This window comes from Anopheles coustani, chromosome 2 (assembly GCF_943734705.1).
Source record: "Anopheles coustani chromosome 2, idAnoCousDA_361_x.2, whole genome shotgun sequence".
NCBI lineage: Eukaryota > Metazoa > Arthropoda > Insecta > Diptera > Culicidae > Anopheles > Anopheles coustani.
This window is the reverse complement of record NC_071289.1, coordinates 90,801,798-90,817,097: the sequence shown is the minus strand read 5'-3', so window position 1 is coordinate 90,817,097 and position 15,300 is coordinate 90,801,798. Positions and strand designations below refer to the sequence as shown.

The following is a 15,300-nucleotide window of genomic DNA, read 5'->3' as shown; positions in this document are numbered from 1 at the left end:
TCGTTTTGCTTGGTTGTAATAAATAGAATAACAAACACAAGTGTTGTTGTGAAACGTGCCTCTGCAACGAAAACGGAAATATTATAGCCAAAATAACTGAGCTTCATTTATTTAAAAGCAGGTTGCAGACAATACACGGGACAGTCGAAAACTACATTGAATATCGTATAGCTGGAGCCGATTCAATGCTTCCCACTATGAAGACAATAATTTCCATCGTGCTTTTTCTATTCTGTTTGGGGTGTGTTCAACCAGGTGAGCTCTACAAATTGGGTATACGAGTACTATTTCGTTTAATTGTTATTGCGGCATATTCGTATTATTTCCAGCAAGCCTCAATCGACACACGTTTGACGTCGATCCTGAATTCGAGCATCCTTTCTACTGTCACAAGGACTCCTACGCTTCCAACAACTATTATGTACGCATGTGTCCTCTGTACAAATACTTTGGCAACTGCAGATGTGGATGCTCCAGCCCCACTAAGACCCTGGTAGATTACAGCCCACTGCCAGTCTATTTGGAGCATTATTACTACTAGAGGAAAATCGGATAGATACCTTGTAATAAAAGAACAATTTCAACACCGTGTTAAAACCAATACCTGACCGCCTATAACCAACAAAAACTATCCGAACTTAACTTTGCTCGTGCAAAATGTGTTTACAAATAGAAAACCTGGCTCTCGCCTAGTTCAACGGCGTCATGCGTGCACCCTTACAGTTCGTTTTTTTTTACCTTAACCTAGCCGTAGCAGCATGTCTCGAGTATGCCAACAATCAGCGCGTGGCTATAATCGACGTTCATATGAGGAGTAGGAATAAAAAATACTAACATTCTTCGTCAGTGTTTGCCACTGTGCATGAACATCCAGCCTATTTATGAAATGTATAAAATAAAGATAATGCGTTTGCTCTAATAATAAATAGTTAAAAACCATAGACGCACGTTATTAAATTTGAATTTGATGATGTTGCAATTTCATTTAAATCCCACCTAGAACAAACGAAAGAAACCAGGACTTTATCAAACTTTAATTAATTTAATAGAATTGTGCTTGTCCGTTAACAAAGGAAAAATACAATAAGATAAATAAATTAAATAAAATGTGGTAACGGTCCTGACTCGGATGGAATTTAGACCCATGTTAACGGGGAGCTTCAGCGCTCATGTGTAACACGGCTGCCTAAGAAATCCATTGTCCTTTACAACAATAAACATTTCAAATTCCTTTCCTTACACAAGACCCTTCACACGGAACAAATACTAAAATACAACTTTACGACAAACGTACAAAATACGTTTTAAAAACTAAATGCGGAACTAACAATGATACATGCAGCAGACGAAACATGCAGGTTAAAAAACCATTTTTTCGATTGCCACCAACTGAACGTCCGCATTGCGTGGCGTTTAACATTTATCTATGGAACGTGCTCTCAAGCGCTTGTGGCAGTTCAGATCCATCCAAAACATTTCGCTAGTTCAAAAATTGTCAAAGCTGCTAAATTGTATCGTGTGTATATAAGCCAACTCGTGGTGCTCAATGTAGCAGTCAGTTCTTTAGTCAGTCAACGGGCAATACACAACTGGACAACATTCAAACCGAAACATGAGGACATCGATTGTATTCATCCTGCTCATCGGCTGCATCGCCATGGCGCTTTGCAGTAGGTTAACGTCGATTTGGATTGATCGTGTGAAGCTAGATTGATATGGTTTCTTCTCCTTCTCCCTTATCAGGACCTCAGCCCAGAAAGTATCCTGAGACCCGCAACCATTGCTACTTGGACACCTACTGGGATTATCCGCTGAAGCGGGTAGATCCTGTGCGTTATTATATGTATAACTACAACTACCCAGAACAACATGACGGTCATCCGTACTTTGGATACCCATACGGGGACTGCAGCAGCTGCCGATTGTACCAAACCGAGGAGGTTGGAGTGGTCAAGCCGGACTGTCCGTGCAAGAAGCTGAGTGTTGAATACTGAAAGATGAAACTGAAATACATGATGTAGGCAATGGTCGGAATCATAAACATTTCGTATCCCTTTAGTCTAAGCACTTGACAAGAAAACTATGAATGCTCAATTTATATTCACACGGGCTGTTTCATTTATTCTCCAAATCAAACACTCGCTATTCATTGGCATTACGGTAGGACTTAACAGTAGGTAACAATAGGCGGCAACGGAGCTGGCGAACCGGAAGCGCTCGAGCTAAACTTGCTGTTTGTTAGTGGGCAGCTGTTTTCAAAAATTCAGCATACTGTTCTTCATTCATCAGTTTGTCCAGCTCGTCCGGCTTTGTAAGCTTCAGCTTGAACAGCCAACCTGTGACAAGAAGAGCATTAGTATAAGAATCGGGCTGTATATATTCGCGCAGATTAGCCAGCTATACCATTTTCATAACAAGATGAGTTCACCAGACCAGGCGTCTCCTCAACAGCTCCGTTTTTGGCTGTCACCTCACCAGACACAGGCGAGTAGATTTCGCTGGCCGCCTTTACGCTCTCCAGTGCACCGCACTCATCCTTCTGTGATAATTTAGTTCCGGGATCGGGCAACTGTGCGAACACCACATCACCTAGTGCTTCCTGCACGAAGACAAACAGACCAAAAACCATTATTTGAATACAGTAAAACACTACGTATTATCCCTAATTGCGGCCCGTTTTCTCCGATAATTACCTGTGCAAAGTTCGAAATGCCAACCGTGCCCACCTCTCCCTCCACTGACACCCATTCATGCTTATCCGTGAACAGACGATCTGAGGATGAAACATACACTCCATTCAGTACAACAGGATCTTGGCGAACGACCCAATCGTTAGCTATGTGGCATGGTGAATCGCGTTTCGGTCAGCAAACGGTTGCTTATCGGTGTGACCCGCGGACATGATGGCAACAGCAGCAGCGCGTTTGGGTTGAGTCTTGTACGGGGAGTTTTTACTGCCTTCCCTGAGCCGAATACCATTTCCTAGATTACAATACCAATCACGCGTTCTTTTGTCAACAGGTCGTGTACGAGTGAGGCTGACGAAATATTTTGACCGGATCGTGTAATCTGTAGCCGACACCATCGACCATGTGGTTTTACTTAATGATCTAGTAGCTACGCATTTTACTCTAACTGAAGGTCATTTCCGTGACCAAGCACATACAACAAATAGAGATAAGTCAACTTTCTGTACAGAAAACTAATTTCTAACACGTTGCTTCTGAATGAAACAATATTACTTTAAACCATAAATAACGGTGAATTTGAAATGTACCATGCTCTTCGACACCGTGTCATCCGTTTGTTTTGAATCTACTTGTGGGGGGGAGGAATGGGGGAGGCCCCGCACTTCCCGCGCGCACGTTGCATGGATGCCTTTGTACAGTTTTTCAATATTTCTCAGTTCTGCAAGTATCGTTTACGAAGATCATTGATTTACCTTTCAATGCCACACTGCTGGCACTAAAGAGACGGCACTTGAACGCATTTACCGGTGCGGTCGAGGCAACAAATTTGGCTAACTGCACTGTCGCACGAAAGTGACATAACACCATCTTGCCGAAAAGACAGATTTTACTCTACCGAACCGAACGGAACAAACCCGGGAAGCGCACTGGCGCACCGCTGTGAAGAATGGCAGTGTTTGACCCGCCGGGCTTCTCGAGTCGCTTCTGGATTGTTTGTCGATGAACGGATCCGATTAGCGCGTGGACGAATTGACCCCGGTGCTTGCGGCTTATCAGCGTTTTACGCAAAGTTTCCGTACTCTAGTGATGATGGTTTTCACTCACGAATGGCCTCCGGACGGTGACCGTTTATAGAAACTTGCGGTATGTGTTGCTGTGATTATTTTCTTGCTGGCTAGACCATTTTGCGATCTTATCAAACGACGAAAGTGTTCGGGCACAACAGCTGGTTCTGGACTGTTGTCAAAACACTCGACACCGGCTAATGCAGGGTTCGGCAAACTCAACTTCATCACTCCATTTTAACAGATTTTCGATCAAATAGTTGAATAGCAGAATACCTCGTTTGTTGCACAATAATAGAGAGAAATTCCATTTAAACCCATGTAGGATTGTTTGTGCTCTCATAGTGCATTCTTTTTTTTGCAATTTCGTGCTTTATATCGACCGCTTTGCCGACCGCTGTACTAAACCAACGAGTGTATATCGTAGCAGGTCGATGAAGATAGCTATTTTGAGAGCTGCCAAAAATGTTTGTTGATAAATATTCCGTCGTGAATATGTTTTGAAAAAACCGAGTTACTAAAAACGTGTGTAATCTCGCATTTGTATAGAATTAACAAGAATGGATGAAGAAGTTATTTGGTTGTTCAGATTCTACAAGTATGGCGGTTGTTTATGAGTTGCTAGTGTTACGCAAGACTTCGGTCAGTACTTAAATCTGCTCTTCAGTCGCAACAAAAGGATTTAATCCTTATCGCTAACAAACACAACTCGGTTGATCTCCCGCGACGCGCAAATGCTCAGCATCCTATTCATTGACAGACATTGAACCTTGAACTGAGCACATTGTAGTGCTAACCTTGCGCTCCATTCGGCCCATGTGCTAATAATTTGCCGATAACCCTCTTAGTGAATGTTTATAGTACCGCCTGTGGGAATGGAGTGGTATAATAAGTTCTCTGAAACCAACAGTGTTCTCTAAGCGCGCTGCTTTATTCACGATATATTGTTTAGCCTAACGTCTAAAAATGTGCATGATTTGCTGACGAAGTCACTACCCCAGGACGCACTACTGGAATCGAGAATTCCGGAGTACCGATCGCAGTGGTGGACGGTTTTCGAACGGATTGACTCGAGGCATCGGCGGACTGTAGTTTGGTGTGGGCAGGTCCGTATCGTTGGTCGGAGGTCCCGGGTTGGTAAGATTCAGCCCAGTAGGACGCAGGTTCACCGAATTGAGGCCATGGTTGGTGACGTTGAAGCTGTTGCGGTAGTTGAGCTCCCGTGCTACTTTCGCCGCCGCTGCATCTCGCCGTACGACGGTGTTCATGAAGTTCTTTGGTGGAGGTGGTGGCGGTATCGGCCGGTTGTCTGGCCGTTCCTCAATAGCAGGTTCAATGGGTTGCGAGCTTGCCAGCGGCTCGAGTGTCCGGTTGACGATTACGATAGGCTTTGGTTCGAACGTGCGTTGCTGCTGCTGCTGCTGTTGACTCCACTCGGGTTGGGTGGACACTGGTGACTCAAGCTCCATCGGGCGTTCGCTAATACGCTCCAATGGCCGACGATACTCCGATGGTGCCACTGGTGCTTGCACAAACGTTTGGGCCCTTGGTTGCTGTTGGCTATCGATTGAAGGATGGAAACAGGTAAGGAATCAAATAAATATATACATACTTTGCTTTTCCAAACATACCTCATATTATAAGCATCAATTGGTGCCCGTCGCATTCCATCACCCTCCGGGACGTACCCTCCATTCGAAGCGCCATTTGTCTGCCGAGAAAAGAACGATAGAACATAAGACTTTTGTAACGACGTCTGCCAAAATGATTGATCACCGATAACAAAAGTATTCCCCGCGGAAGAAGGCTTTGATGCTTTATCGGAATCGTTGCGCTATCTTGCATGGTCATATATCGCCGTGGCGAACCGGCCAGCTGCAGCAGCTTACCTTACGACGCATCTGATTGTAATCGTATATCTTGAACGTCTGAGTAAACATGAAGATCGCGAGCGACACATTGACGATCCAGAATATCCATCCTCTGAACGCCATCACCATCATTATGCCGGCAACGTGCACTGCGGTGGCAAGCACCTGTACCGGCGCCAATAGCGACTCTGGTCCTAATGGATACTCATATAAAACGTGCTGCAATGGGGAAAAAGAAGCTAAGTACTAAAGCATATTCTTTTGCAATTGATCTTCAGCAGGCGCCTTACCACCAAGGTGTCATAGTCTATGGCAAACAGAATGCCCAGGGCGAGATCCAGCACACTGATGATCATGGTTATGATTATCCAGATGTACACGAAAATGTTTATATATCTCACATACTTTTGGCGTGCATCTGCAAAATGAGTTGTCGTACATTAAACTATAAACTTGACATTCTCGACTTCGCAAATCGACCCTTACTTGTGAGTAGCGTTAGCGAGCTGATGCCCCAAAACAGATGCATTATAAGATAGACCCACACGAACGCGTGCACATCACCGGCCGGCATTAAGTTCAATGGATTAACGAGCGACATATCTATCTCCGGGATGTTCGCCTGCACGCAAGTACCTGAAAGGTGTGTTGACATACGAAAGCATAGTGAGGATTACCGACATAAGAGGGTTAATTAGTTGTTCAACTGCTATGGTGGCCGTTGGTACTTGAAAACATTTCAAGAACCACTAAGGGAACTGGATTAAACTGCCGCTACAATTGAAGCTTCATTTATCGTACGCCGTATAGATATCGTAAAATTCCAAAAGATATAGTTTCCTGCCACAGTTTTGGCAGAGGACAACTCAAACGTTGCAACACCAACATTCCATCGTCTCGCGTAGGCTTTATGTGGGAAGTGATAAATCTGGCTTTGTCACCACCGTTTTATCATTCCCAGTTTCGGATTAATTGTAAGATTAGTTCTTATCACTGTGGGTACGCTATCGTACTTGGTTAAAAAACGAAAAAAAAAGAAGTAAAACAGGCGACACCCGAATTAGTCAGAAGAGAATTTATGTCAAACTAGGAAGTACACGACGATTTATGTTATGGACGGTACGATCTAAGAAGTTCATCGTGTGCCAGTTGTATTTTTTGTTGTTCGTTTTTTTCGTTCTTCGTATCTACTCATTTAGATAACAGGAGGACAAATTTTCTTGCTTTGGAGCGATTCATCATACCACCCGCAACCAGTCGGTTCTACTCCGATTCGTCAGGCCAATTTCGTGTCGTACATGTGTTACTCACCCCTGAAGTAGACGTTGAAGAACGTTAAAGTCAGTAGCGATCCCATCGTTTCCGTTTGACCGGAAAAGTCGATTTCGCAGTAGTAGGCGACGATACCGGTAATTGCAAAGCCGATCCATATCAGGGATTGAAACTTATGAGGGACAAAGATATTAAATTATGATGTGAAATGGTGTTTCCCCTTGCGACGATCACTGCTATTTTGTAGCGCTAACTTACTATGCTAAACACTCCTGCGAATATGGCGAACGGCCGGAACACACTGTACGTTGGGAATGACATGTTTCCCTTTGACGTGGTGCACTCTTCTTCGAAGCCCTTAAAGGGTTCGTCGGTTTCAAATTAAACTATCACTACTTCGTACTTTGTTCTTGTTCAAACGGACACCTATCACTCGGCGTGTTTCACATCTTCGAACTACGCACCCGAGGTGTTGCTAGAAGAGCGTTTCCTTCGCGCACCGAGAACCGCTGTGATGGCGACTCGTGACCGACACACTTGCCCATCGACTGGTCAAACGGACTGGTGGGTTAATATTTGTTGATCGAAAGCCAGCCACCAGCCAGAAACTCCCTTATCTTTGACGGGGCACCGTGACAGTGTACATCGATACATAAGATAAGGGAACTCAACGCCACGAGAAACGACGAACACGCGGGAGAACCACGGATCCGCAACTCCGCTACTCTGAAAGAGTGGAATTCACTGCGCGCATCGATTATTGATATACCCATTGAAGCGCGCGCGTGGTTCTTCCAGAAATTTATCGATAACGTACGGTGAGTGACTTTTCACACCATGATATCGATGAGGTGTTCCGTTTGCTTGGTGTAAAGAAATAAGAACAACAAGTTTTTTTCATTCAAACAATTGGTTTATCCAGATGGAGTGGGGCCACCTTTAAAGGACAAGTTATAATTTTGTTTCTGAAACTTTGGCGTATTTCTAAAATATTGAATTTCGAGAAAAATTGCGCCAACATAATGGACGCACCGGAAGAAAGTTATCTCAGTTCTGAAGCTTATCTCAGTTCTGATATATTGTAGTAAACCGTAGCAAACGTTATCTTTAAAACAGTATGTAACATGATCTATGAACAGTGCAATTTCGAAACATCATGATCGATCGTTTTTAGTTGCTATCACTGTCATCCTAATCTTAATCGCTAACCGGCTTCATCATTCCTTTGACTCTGTCGCAAACGCGAGGAAAACCCAACCGTTAAATTCAAATGCTTTTACCCCGGCAACTTATGCAATTGTCATACACCGTCTACCGACCCGCAGAAAATATTCAAAACGTGCTCAGAAAATATTCAAAATATTGCCCATCAAGAGTAGAATCGATTTACGGTTGCATAAAAGCATGCATTGTTAATTTGTAGATAAAATTTGGTGTTCCGTTCTGTTCTTAAACAAAATATTTTCTTTTTATTAACGGCCTCCCAATATGGTTAGTCTTACAGACGGAAGAATTATGTTCGTAATTATGATATGTATTTATTATGATCGTCATCGTAAGCTGCGATACTTTCGATGTTTACGGGTTATTTTTTTTTATTTTTGTTTCGATAAGTTTCACTTCACACAACACCCATACATTTTCGTGCTCTTGTAGGCTTCCGGAATACTGGAATGATTCAGCACGAAGCATACATTCACAGGACGTATATATATTTGCAATAATATTAAAAAACTTTGTATGCGCTTCTTCGGTGCAGTGCGATTCAGCTCCGGTCTGTCGTGCACCCGAGTGTCGTCGAGAGTGGAAGGAAATGATAAAATTAAGTACTATTTACAACACAAGCCTCTGTTGGTTTTTTGTGAGTGGTCGCTCACTAGTTTGACTAGTATTTATACTCCGGGCCGCTCCATTCTGTGGAAGGGAAAAAACGGAACTCAAGTGTGAGCATGGGTGAGGAAAAACAACCTGGAGCTTTTTGTGTACTTACTTCCTTCGTCCGTGGTGACACTGGACCGATCGTCCGGGAATCCGGACATCTTGCCCGTCGTCAGTGAATGCTTTTCCTCGGCACCGAACTCCTTCTCCTCCGTCAAGGTGGACGTTAGTCGCTTGTTGGCATTCTTCATCTCGTCGGCAGCGGGGAAGTATGACCACGGTAGCTGGTTGCGCACTTCCGGTGGTGCGTTCACTGAGCTCCGCGGGCTGTTTCCGGGTGGAGGACCGGCAAGGTAGGAGAATGGTGCCGGTTGGCCGGGCAGATACGAGAAGCGCTTGTCGGTGTATGGATCCACCTTTTGCTTCACGTGTAGTGGGACGGCGTTCGGGGGATCCAACTGGTCACTCGGAGGCTGATACGGTGGACTGGCTTCTCGCTCGCCATCATCTCGGGCATCGTTCAACGGCTCGACCGTACGCCGCACGTTTGCCTCGGAGTGGGGTAGGTGTAGTTGATGCGGTGGGGGTATGGCCGGATAGATCCTTTGCTGGTGCTGCTGGTGCGGTGGGGCGTTCGGGAATGGTTGCATCTGTTGTTGTGGTGCTTGGTCGAAATAGCGCGAGGCGTTCGGATGAGGTTCTCCATGATCTTCTGGTGGACTCGTCGCATGCAGCACCTGACGTGGCTGCATCGTCTGGCTGCTGTATGCCGGTGCCGGTTTATTTTCCTTCCATAGTTGCATCGCGAGGCTTAGGACCACCGCCAGGAAGATTACAAACATAAACCAAAACAGCACCCCCTTGCTGAACGCGAGCCACATGAAGAGCGATGGTGCTACCAGGTAGATGTCGTCTATACTTTCAAGTGCTGCGCGTACTAGGGGTGTATTGTTAAATTCTAGAAGCTCAATTACGCCTTCCACATCCTACAAAGGAGAGTAATGATCAACCGGTTGGAATAGCTATAAACGAAACGAGCAACTCCGACTTACCATGACGTTGATGAAATCGATCAAATACACCACAAAGCCGACGACATCGAGCGCCAGCACGAGAAACATGGCCAGAATCCAGGGATAAAATCCCATCACCACACAGCCTCGTCCCAAACACGAGACACACATTGTGCCTGTAATAGAAAGTAATAAAGATAAGTCATGGTACTTCTTCCGCCGAGGTTGTATTTTAAAAACTTACCAAATAGTAAAACGGTCGTTACAGCGAGGGCACCGTGCAGAGCCGCCGCGACAATGGCAAACACGTAGGTCCGTTCCACCGCTGAAGTAACGTCTGGTTCGCCCAAGTTTATCGTTTGGTTTATATTAATCCCCAAGTACCGGAGATTGATCGGGCCACACTCTTTCGCTATACGGGACAAACAAATCGATCAATATTATGGCATTCAAAACTATACGCTAGCAAAACCGGCTACTAGCTCTACTTACATCGGAAGTAGTATAGGTATAGGCCGTATGTTTCTTTGGACTGCGTCATGTCGATTTCGCAGTTGTACGTCACTATTGCAGTCGTTGCTAATCCTGCCATTAGCACCGAGAATACCTGTAGAAATGAAATCAAAAACAGTGTGGACATTAGATTTAACCTAACGAAAATAATTCAGCAATCAGTTATATGTCCGGTGTTTTGCTAAGTCGTATAATTCTACCACGGCTTGAAAGTTCAAAAACCCAAGGTCAGTCAACGTGTTCCGGGGATCTTCCAGTCAACTGATGTCATCGGTTTAGTTGCCTGCGTCAAAGACATACGTGATACAATTCCAACACCCGGTGGGCATGCCTCAATGGAGCTCAGTTTATGCTTTTATTTTTCTCTTCACTGTTGTTTGGCTTAAAGTAAAAAACCGCCAAAACTTGCATTCCAGTAGGACACAACAAGTGAGAGGATAAAAAGTTAATGAAAAAAGTTCGTTGATTGTGGATTTCTTTTTTTAAATTATACTGGAATCATTTACTGAAGCACTAATCATATGTTTTGCATTTTTTTATACTGAAGGAATGCTCTGTAACGAAAACTGTTTTATATAATTAGTGTTACAATTTATCTTCCCCACTTGTCCACCCTGCCCTCCCGCCACTAAATTTAAACTACAGCAGCGGTCCAGTAGCGGCACACTCGTCCCTATCATAAACGTGCACAGATGTGCGCGGATGGTTGCGTTGCGTTGTGTTTTGCGTGATAGTTCAAAAAGAGTGACCCCTCGCGCGGCTGTAAACAACCTGACCACACCCCATCCCGCTACCGGACACCCGGAGCCAGGGGTTGACGGTTTGTAAACCACAAACTTTGGGCCCACCACGTGACGTTGGGCTAATGCGGCCCAACATTTATGATAACTCCTTCGCAGCAGCAGCTAACGAGCACAAGCAATTTTGGTTTTTATTTTCTGTATCTTCTGTCCAATGCACATCTTCCACCATTCCTTGGATAGCGTGTGACTGGCTCGGCATAAAAGAATTTTTATTATGATGTAAAAAGGATTGAGTTTCGTGCGACCTTGGCTGGACCTTGGGGATGGCTTTTGATTGTAATTACATGGTACATTTAGTGGTATATAGATCCTAAACTGAGACATAAGGGAGCGTCTCGTATTCGGTGGGCGGCAAAAGTACGTTTTTACATTTTACCAGATGTTTAATTTGGTTCCCAAATATACATATAACATGCTTGACACATTTTTGTTTGCCGACATTTTTATCAAAAAACGTCATACTCAGAACCCTTCCAGCCTTCGCAACCGTGTGTGTATTTTGAACCGTATGCGTAATTGGAATTTCCGTAGTTTCCATGGCCCAAAACCATTATTCTTGGATCAGATGACTGGTGTAAAAAAACTAATCCTTTTCGGGGGCAAAACCATGTCTTGCGAAAAGTGAAAAAAAAAACCATTAGCTAACATTCTTCGCATCAACCCGGCTTAGCCACCAGCCAAATGCTGCCATCGAGTGCAAAAGAAAAACCAAAAATAAAAACTTACGAAATGTATCTAGATAACATCGAAAACAATGAATGAAAGATTAGACCGGATTGTTGATAAGGCTTAACGGATGGGTCTTTGACAGCAGGCGAAAGCATGAATCATTCCGCTCGGGAACAGGTATCCATATCACTCTGGACAGATCTGGGAAGCCGTATGTGTTTTTTTATCAGCGCTTATTTAAAAGTAATACAGTGAATCATTCACATGCATATGTGAAGCCTGTCGAGCTTAACAGGTCACATCATAAATAATGACAGTTTATCACGTTGTTGAGTTGTTTGCGACGGAACGCGGTGCGGGAAGATGTTGGATGTATAAGTTCAGATCAAATTGCTCAATCATTTACATGATTTGTATCAATCGGAATTGTTCGCATTTAGTAAGTGGTGTTTTATGTTTTACTTTAATTAAAAATATGGCTTAATTCATGTTGAGTATTGCTGATTACACTGATTCAAGTATGGAATGAAATACCCTTAAAATTTCGCTCTTTGTTTCTTCGACCGTGGTTGAATCATCCTATCCATAATCGTTATCACCGGAATGGATAATCAATTGCACCCCTCCATTGGATCATATTTCCACCCCATTGTTGTCCCTAAAAGAGCTCCAAAAAGTTCGTCATCCTGTTAAACGTAAAACACAAACGATACGAAACGATATGATAAGCTCCATCGCGGCGATCACATCCGGGCCAGCAGATTGTCGGTTTTATGGTGGGGTGAAGAAGGGTTGTCATCCCAATTTCTTTTCTGTCCTTGCAGAAATAACGCCATGAATGGTATGGTGGAATTTCCTGCAGCCGCAAGATCGTACTTACCAGCGTAATGGTCCCTATTACGAACACGGTCATCCGTGGACCGAGCCCACACAGCGTACAGTTAAAGCCCATCTTGTGTGGATCCCGGTTGCCCCGGTCGGCTTCGTTTGGTTGTAGGAACTTCGTTCAGAACACTCACACGGCACGATTGTAATAACCTTTTCGTTGTTTAATCAATTTTCGCTATTAAAACATCCACCCTAAATGCGGTTCGATCGTGGTTCGTATTTGTTGATTTCTTTTTCACGCACCGTAGGCACCTAGCACCTCGCTTCGGCCACTGTTGCGTCACTGGACTGGAAATCGCTCGCGGCAAGAACACACAACACAGGCAGCGCGAACCGTTCCCGGGCGCGATTCCACATTCTCTGACCAAACCGTACAATGGCGCAGGACGTCTATCTGGCTGCGAGCCAGATGTGGTGGTGGTGGCCGAAATTACGCCAAGCCCGATTGTCGCGCGGATCCGTGAGTAAAACAATAAAACACCGCGACCCCGTGCGCCACTATCGCGCGCCTTTCGCCCGCTTCGGCTGATTAGATTTGAGCAGGTGGCAGGGGGGACTCGTTGTGTGTTTTGTTATTTTTATGTTTTATTTTACCCTCTTACACTTTCACAGTGCGCAGGGAATTGTTCACGCCGATCGTCCAGCGGTTTGTATTTCCAGCTCCAATTGCTTCGAGTGCGCCGCGTCTATCTCCCGTAATGGTGTGTGCGTATGTGTTTACTGTGAGGGTTTTTCTATTTATTTTTTTTTAGATAAACCTCGCGGTCAGTCGAGCGTCGAGAAGGGAAAAGTCGTAAGTGCACACGCCCCAGCAGAGAAGGCCCTTGGTACGCGCGGGGGATGAGCTTCAATGTCACGACACTTTGCCCGTACACACGTTTCACCAACACGTGTGAGTGTGTCGTTACATGCTCCAACGGTGCAGTTTTGAGTCGAAAGGCGATTTTGGACGTAGCGTACCGATCACTTCACACGTTACATTCCGCGGATCCGCGATCACCGATCATCCCGAGTGTCGATATCGCGAGAAAGCCAAAACAAAAAGAGAACAAAAAAAGAGTAGCACACACAGTCTCACAACATGCAACTTTCGACGAGCGCCACGGAAGACCACTCTGCACTTATCAACCGCTACCGACGGACTAAAACCCCTCCCGAGGGCCAGCGCGCTCGACGCGATTTGTCATCACGGTTCGCGTATCAGCGCCAGTTGGTGAGATAGTCGAGATACCTGGATGTTTGCATTGCTCCAGCCCGCCTAACCCCATTTACACACTTGTGTTTCGCTCAGTACTTCCTAGCGCACACATATTTCAAGTGGTGGCACATGTGATTTGTTGATGCGAAAATATATACCTCTTTTTTTCCATTCCTCCTCATAAATGCGGTTCGTGGTGGACCCACAAAACTACGAGGCACCACGGTTGCTTAGAACCGTTTTTCTCACCGCCCCACCGTTCGATACCTTAGTCCGGCGGACATGCGTCAAATCGACGGCCTGACATCGTACCGAGGTCAGTGTCGTCCCGTGCTCAATCATGATTGATGGCGCGTACGCGGTTCGAGGGGTTTCTCAAACTGAGACGCTAAAGTTGCGGCGGCAAGTAGTAGTGTTGGCTTTGGATACAGAAGGTAGATTTTTCATAAATCGTAGTCCAAAAAAGGAATTCATGCCCGCCGCTAAAGGCAACGGTTGTGTAGACGGTAAGAAATGGATTCCAGGGGTCGATAAATTTCGAACAACCACGCTTTTTACCTTAAGCTGGGATGTGGTGAATGATACTTGATCAAAAACTGAATGCAATGTAGATTGCTAAAATTAGTAAGTTTGTTCAGTTCCCTGAACCATAATTGGTATGGTGTATGGTATGGTGTAATTCAGGTAAAATGAAACATTAACGACCCCTGGAACAGTATATCCTACTCATAGGGCTGCAAGCCGAGTACAAATTGTTTGTCCCCTCCCTCGCGGGCCAAGCAGGTCATTAAACGGTTGATCTCTGTGGAGTGTCCGGAAGTGCGCAAGTTGTACTATTCAAATCATGGTTCGATCGCGTGTGGTGTGTCGATTTGAATCGAAAACCGTTGGCATTATAAAAAATGAATAAAATGCATGCCTCATGCACGATCTAGTCAACACCATGCCAATGGTGTATCTTTCCCAATGATGTACTATAACGTTTTCTTTTCATGTTATCAACATCATCTACCTGATTTTTTACCAGCTTCTGTTTGCCCCTTGAAAACGGAATCGAACGCGTGATACGTTCGCTTATCACGGGTGTCGCATCGATCGATCGTTTGATATGCACTGTTGTCGTGTAATTCGTCAAGCATCGTTTATCTCACTGTCAGGGGATGAAACGAAACCTGCACTCATCAGACTGCTTCATTTTCTGTCCTGATTGCTTTTTGTCTGTACATTTTAAATTTAATTAAGTCAATAGAACAAACTCGTCGCCAACGTTTGAGACATACTGAATTAGTTTTTTTCTCTTTTAATACCTACGCACGAAGATGCTTTCTTTACCAAATCTACAAAGTTTACGTTATCTTTTAGTTGACGGTACCAATGGCGTAACTGTGAGATACGATAACATTGCACGATAAGCGCCAGGTATTCCAAGTTTATTTAAGAT

At 44.6% G+C, this 15,300-nt stretch overlaps 3 protein-coding genes across 3 annotated transcripts; all 3 read right to left on the bottom strand.

Annotated features, from left to right (window-relative positions):
• Nucleotides 1-2,095: 2,095 nt before the first annotated feature.
• LOC131263193 (glycine cleavage system H protein, mitochondrial) lies at nucleotides 2,096-3,929 on the bottom strand. Its single transcript, XM_058265359.1, has 4 exons — nucleotides 3,443-3,929; nucleotides 2,694-2,773; nucleotides 2,404-2,599; nucleotides 2,096-2,336 (listed from the first exon to the last, which is right to left on the bottom strand). Exons 1-4 carry the CDS (start codon nucleotides 3,555-3,557, stop codon nucleotides 2,239-2,241), a joined length of 489 nt encoding a protein of 162 aa, XP_058121342.1. The 5' UTR covers nucleotides 3,558-3,929; the 3' UTR covers nucleotides 2,096-2,238.
• Nucleotides 3,930-4,713: 784 nt separating this feature from the next.
• LOC131265633 (uncharacterized) lies at nucleotides 4,714-7,218 on the bottom strand. Its single transcript, XM_058267918.1, has 7 exons — nucleotides 7,156-7,218; nucleotides 6,937-7,069; nucleotides 6,112-6,261; nucleotides 5,916-6,043; nucleotides 5,644-5,844; nucleotides 5,386-5,465; nucleotides 4,714-5,314 (listed from the first exon to the last, which is right to left on the bottom strand). The coding sequence occupies exons 1-7, from the start codon at nucleotides 7,216-7,218 to the stop codon at nucleotides 4,762-4,764; spliced, it is 1,308 nt and encodes a 435-aa protein (XP_058123901.1). The 3' UTR covers nucleotides 4,714-4,761.
• A 1,242-nt stretch (nucleotides 7,219-8,460) lies between these two features.
• Nucleotides 8,461-12,857, bottom strand: LOC131263946 (uncharacterized). Its single transcript, XM_058266232.1, has 6 exons — nucleotides 12,654-12,857; nucleotides 10,281-10,395; nucleotides 10,033-10,200; nucleotides 9,828-9,964; nucleotides 8,888-9,761; nucleotides 8,461-8,811 (listed from the first exon to the last, which is right to left on the bottom strand). Exons 1-6 carry the CDS (start codon nucleotides 12,723-12,725, stop codon nucleotides 8,783-8,785), a joined length of 1,395 nt encoding a protein of 464 aa, XP_058122215.1. The 5' UTR covers nucleotides 12,726-12,857; the 3' UTR covers nucleotides 8,461-8,782.
• Between the last annotated feature and the right edge of the window lie 2,443 nt (nucleotides 12,858-15,300).

Coding starts and splice junctions, on each gene's coding strand:
- LOC131263193 (XM_058265359.1), bottom strand. CDS start 3,557: ATGGTGTTATGTCACTTTCGTGCGACAGTGCAGTTAGCCAAATTTGTT. Junction 2,600..2,693: donor GCATTTCGAACTTTGCACAG/GTAATTATCGGA, acceptor GTCTTCGTGCAG/GAAGCACTAGGTGATGTGGT. Junction 2,337..2,403: donor CTCATCTTGTTATGAAAATG/GTATAGCTGGCT, acceptor TTCTTGTCACAG/GTTGGCTGTTCAAGCTGAAG.
- LOC131265633 (XM_058267918.1), bottom strand. CDS start 7,218: ATGTCATTCCCAACGTACAGTGTGTTCCGGCCGTTCGCCATATTCGCA. Junction 7,070..7,155: donor TCGCAGGAGTGTTTAGCATA/GTAAGTTAGCGC, acceptor GTCCCTCATAAG/TTTCAATCCCTGATATGGAT. Junction 5,845..5,915: donor TAGACTATGACACCTTGGTG/GTAAGGCGCCTG, acceptor TCCCCATTGCAG/CACGTTTTATATGAGTATCC.
- LOC131263946 (XM_058266232.1), bottom strand. CDS start 12,725: ATGGGCTTTAACTGTACGCTGTGTGGGCTCGGTCCACGGATGACCGTG. Junction 9,762..9,827: donor TCGATTTCATCAACGTCATG/GTAAGTCGGAGT, acceptor TCTCCTTTGTAG/GATGTGGAAGGCGTAATTGA. Junction 8,812..8,887: donor TGTCACCACGGACGAAGGAA/GTAAGTACACAA, acceptor TCCCTTCCACAG/AATGGAGCGGCCCGGAGTAT.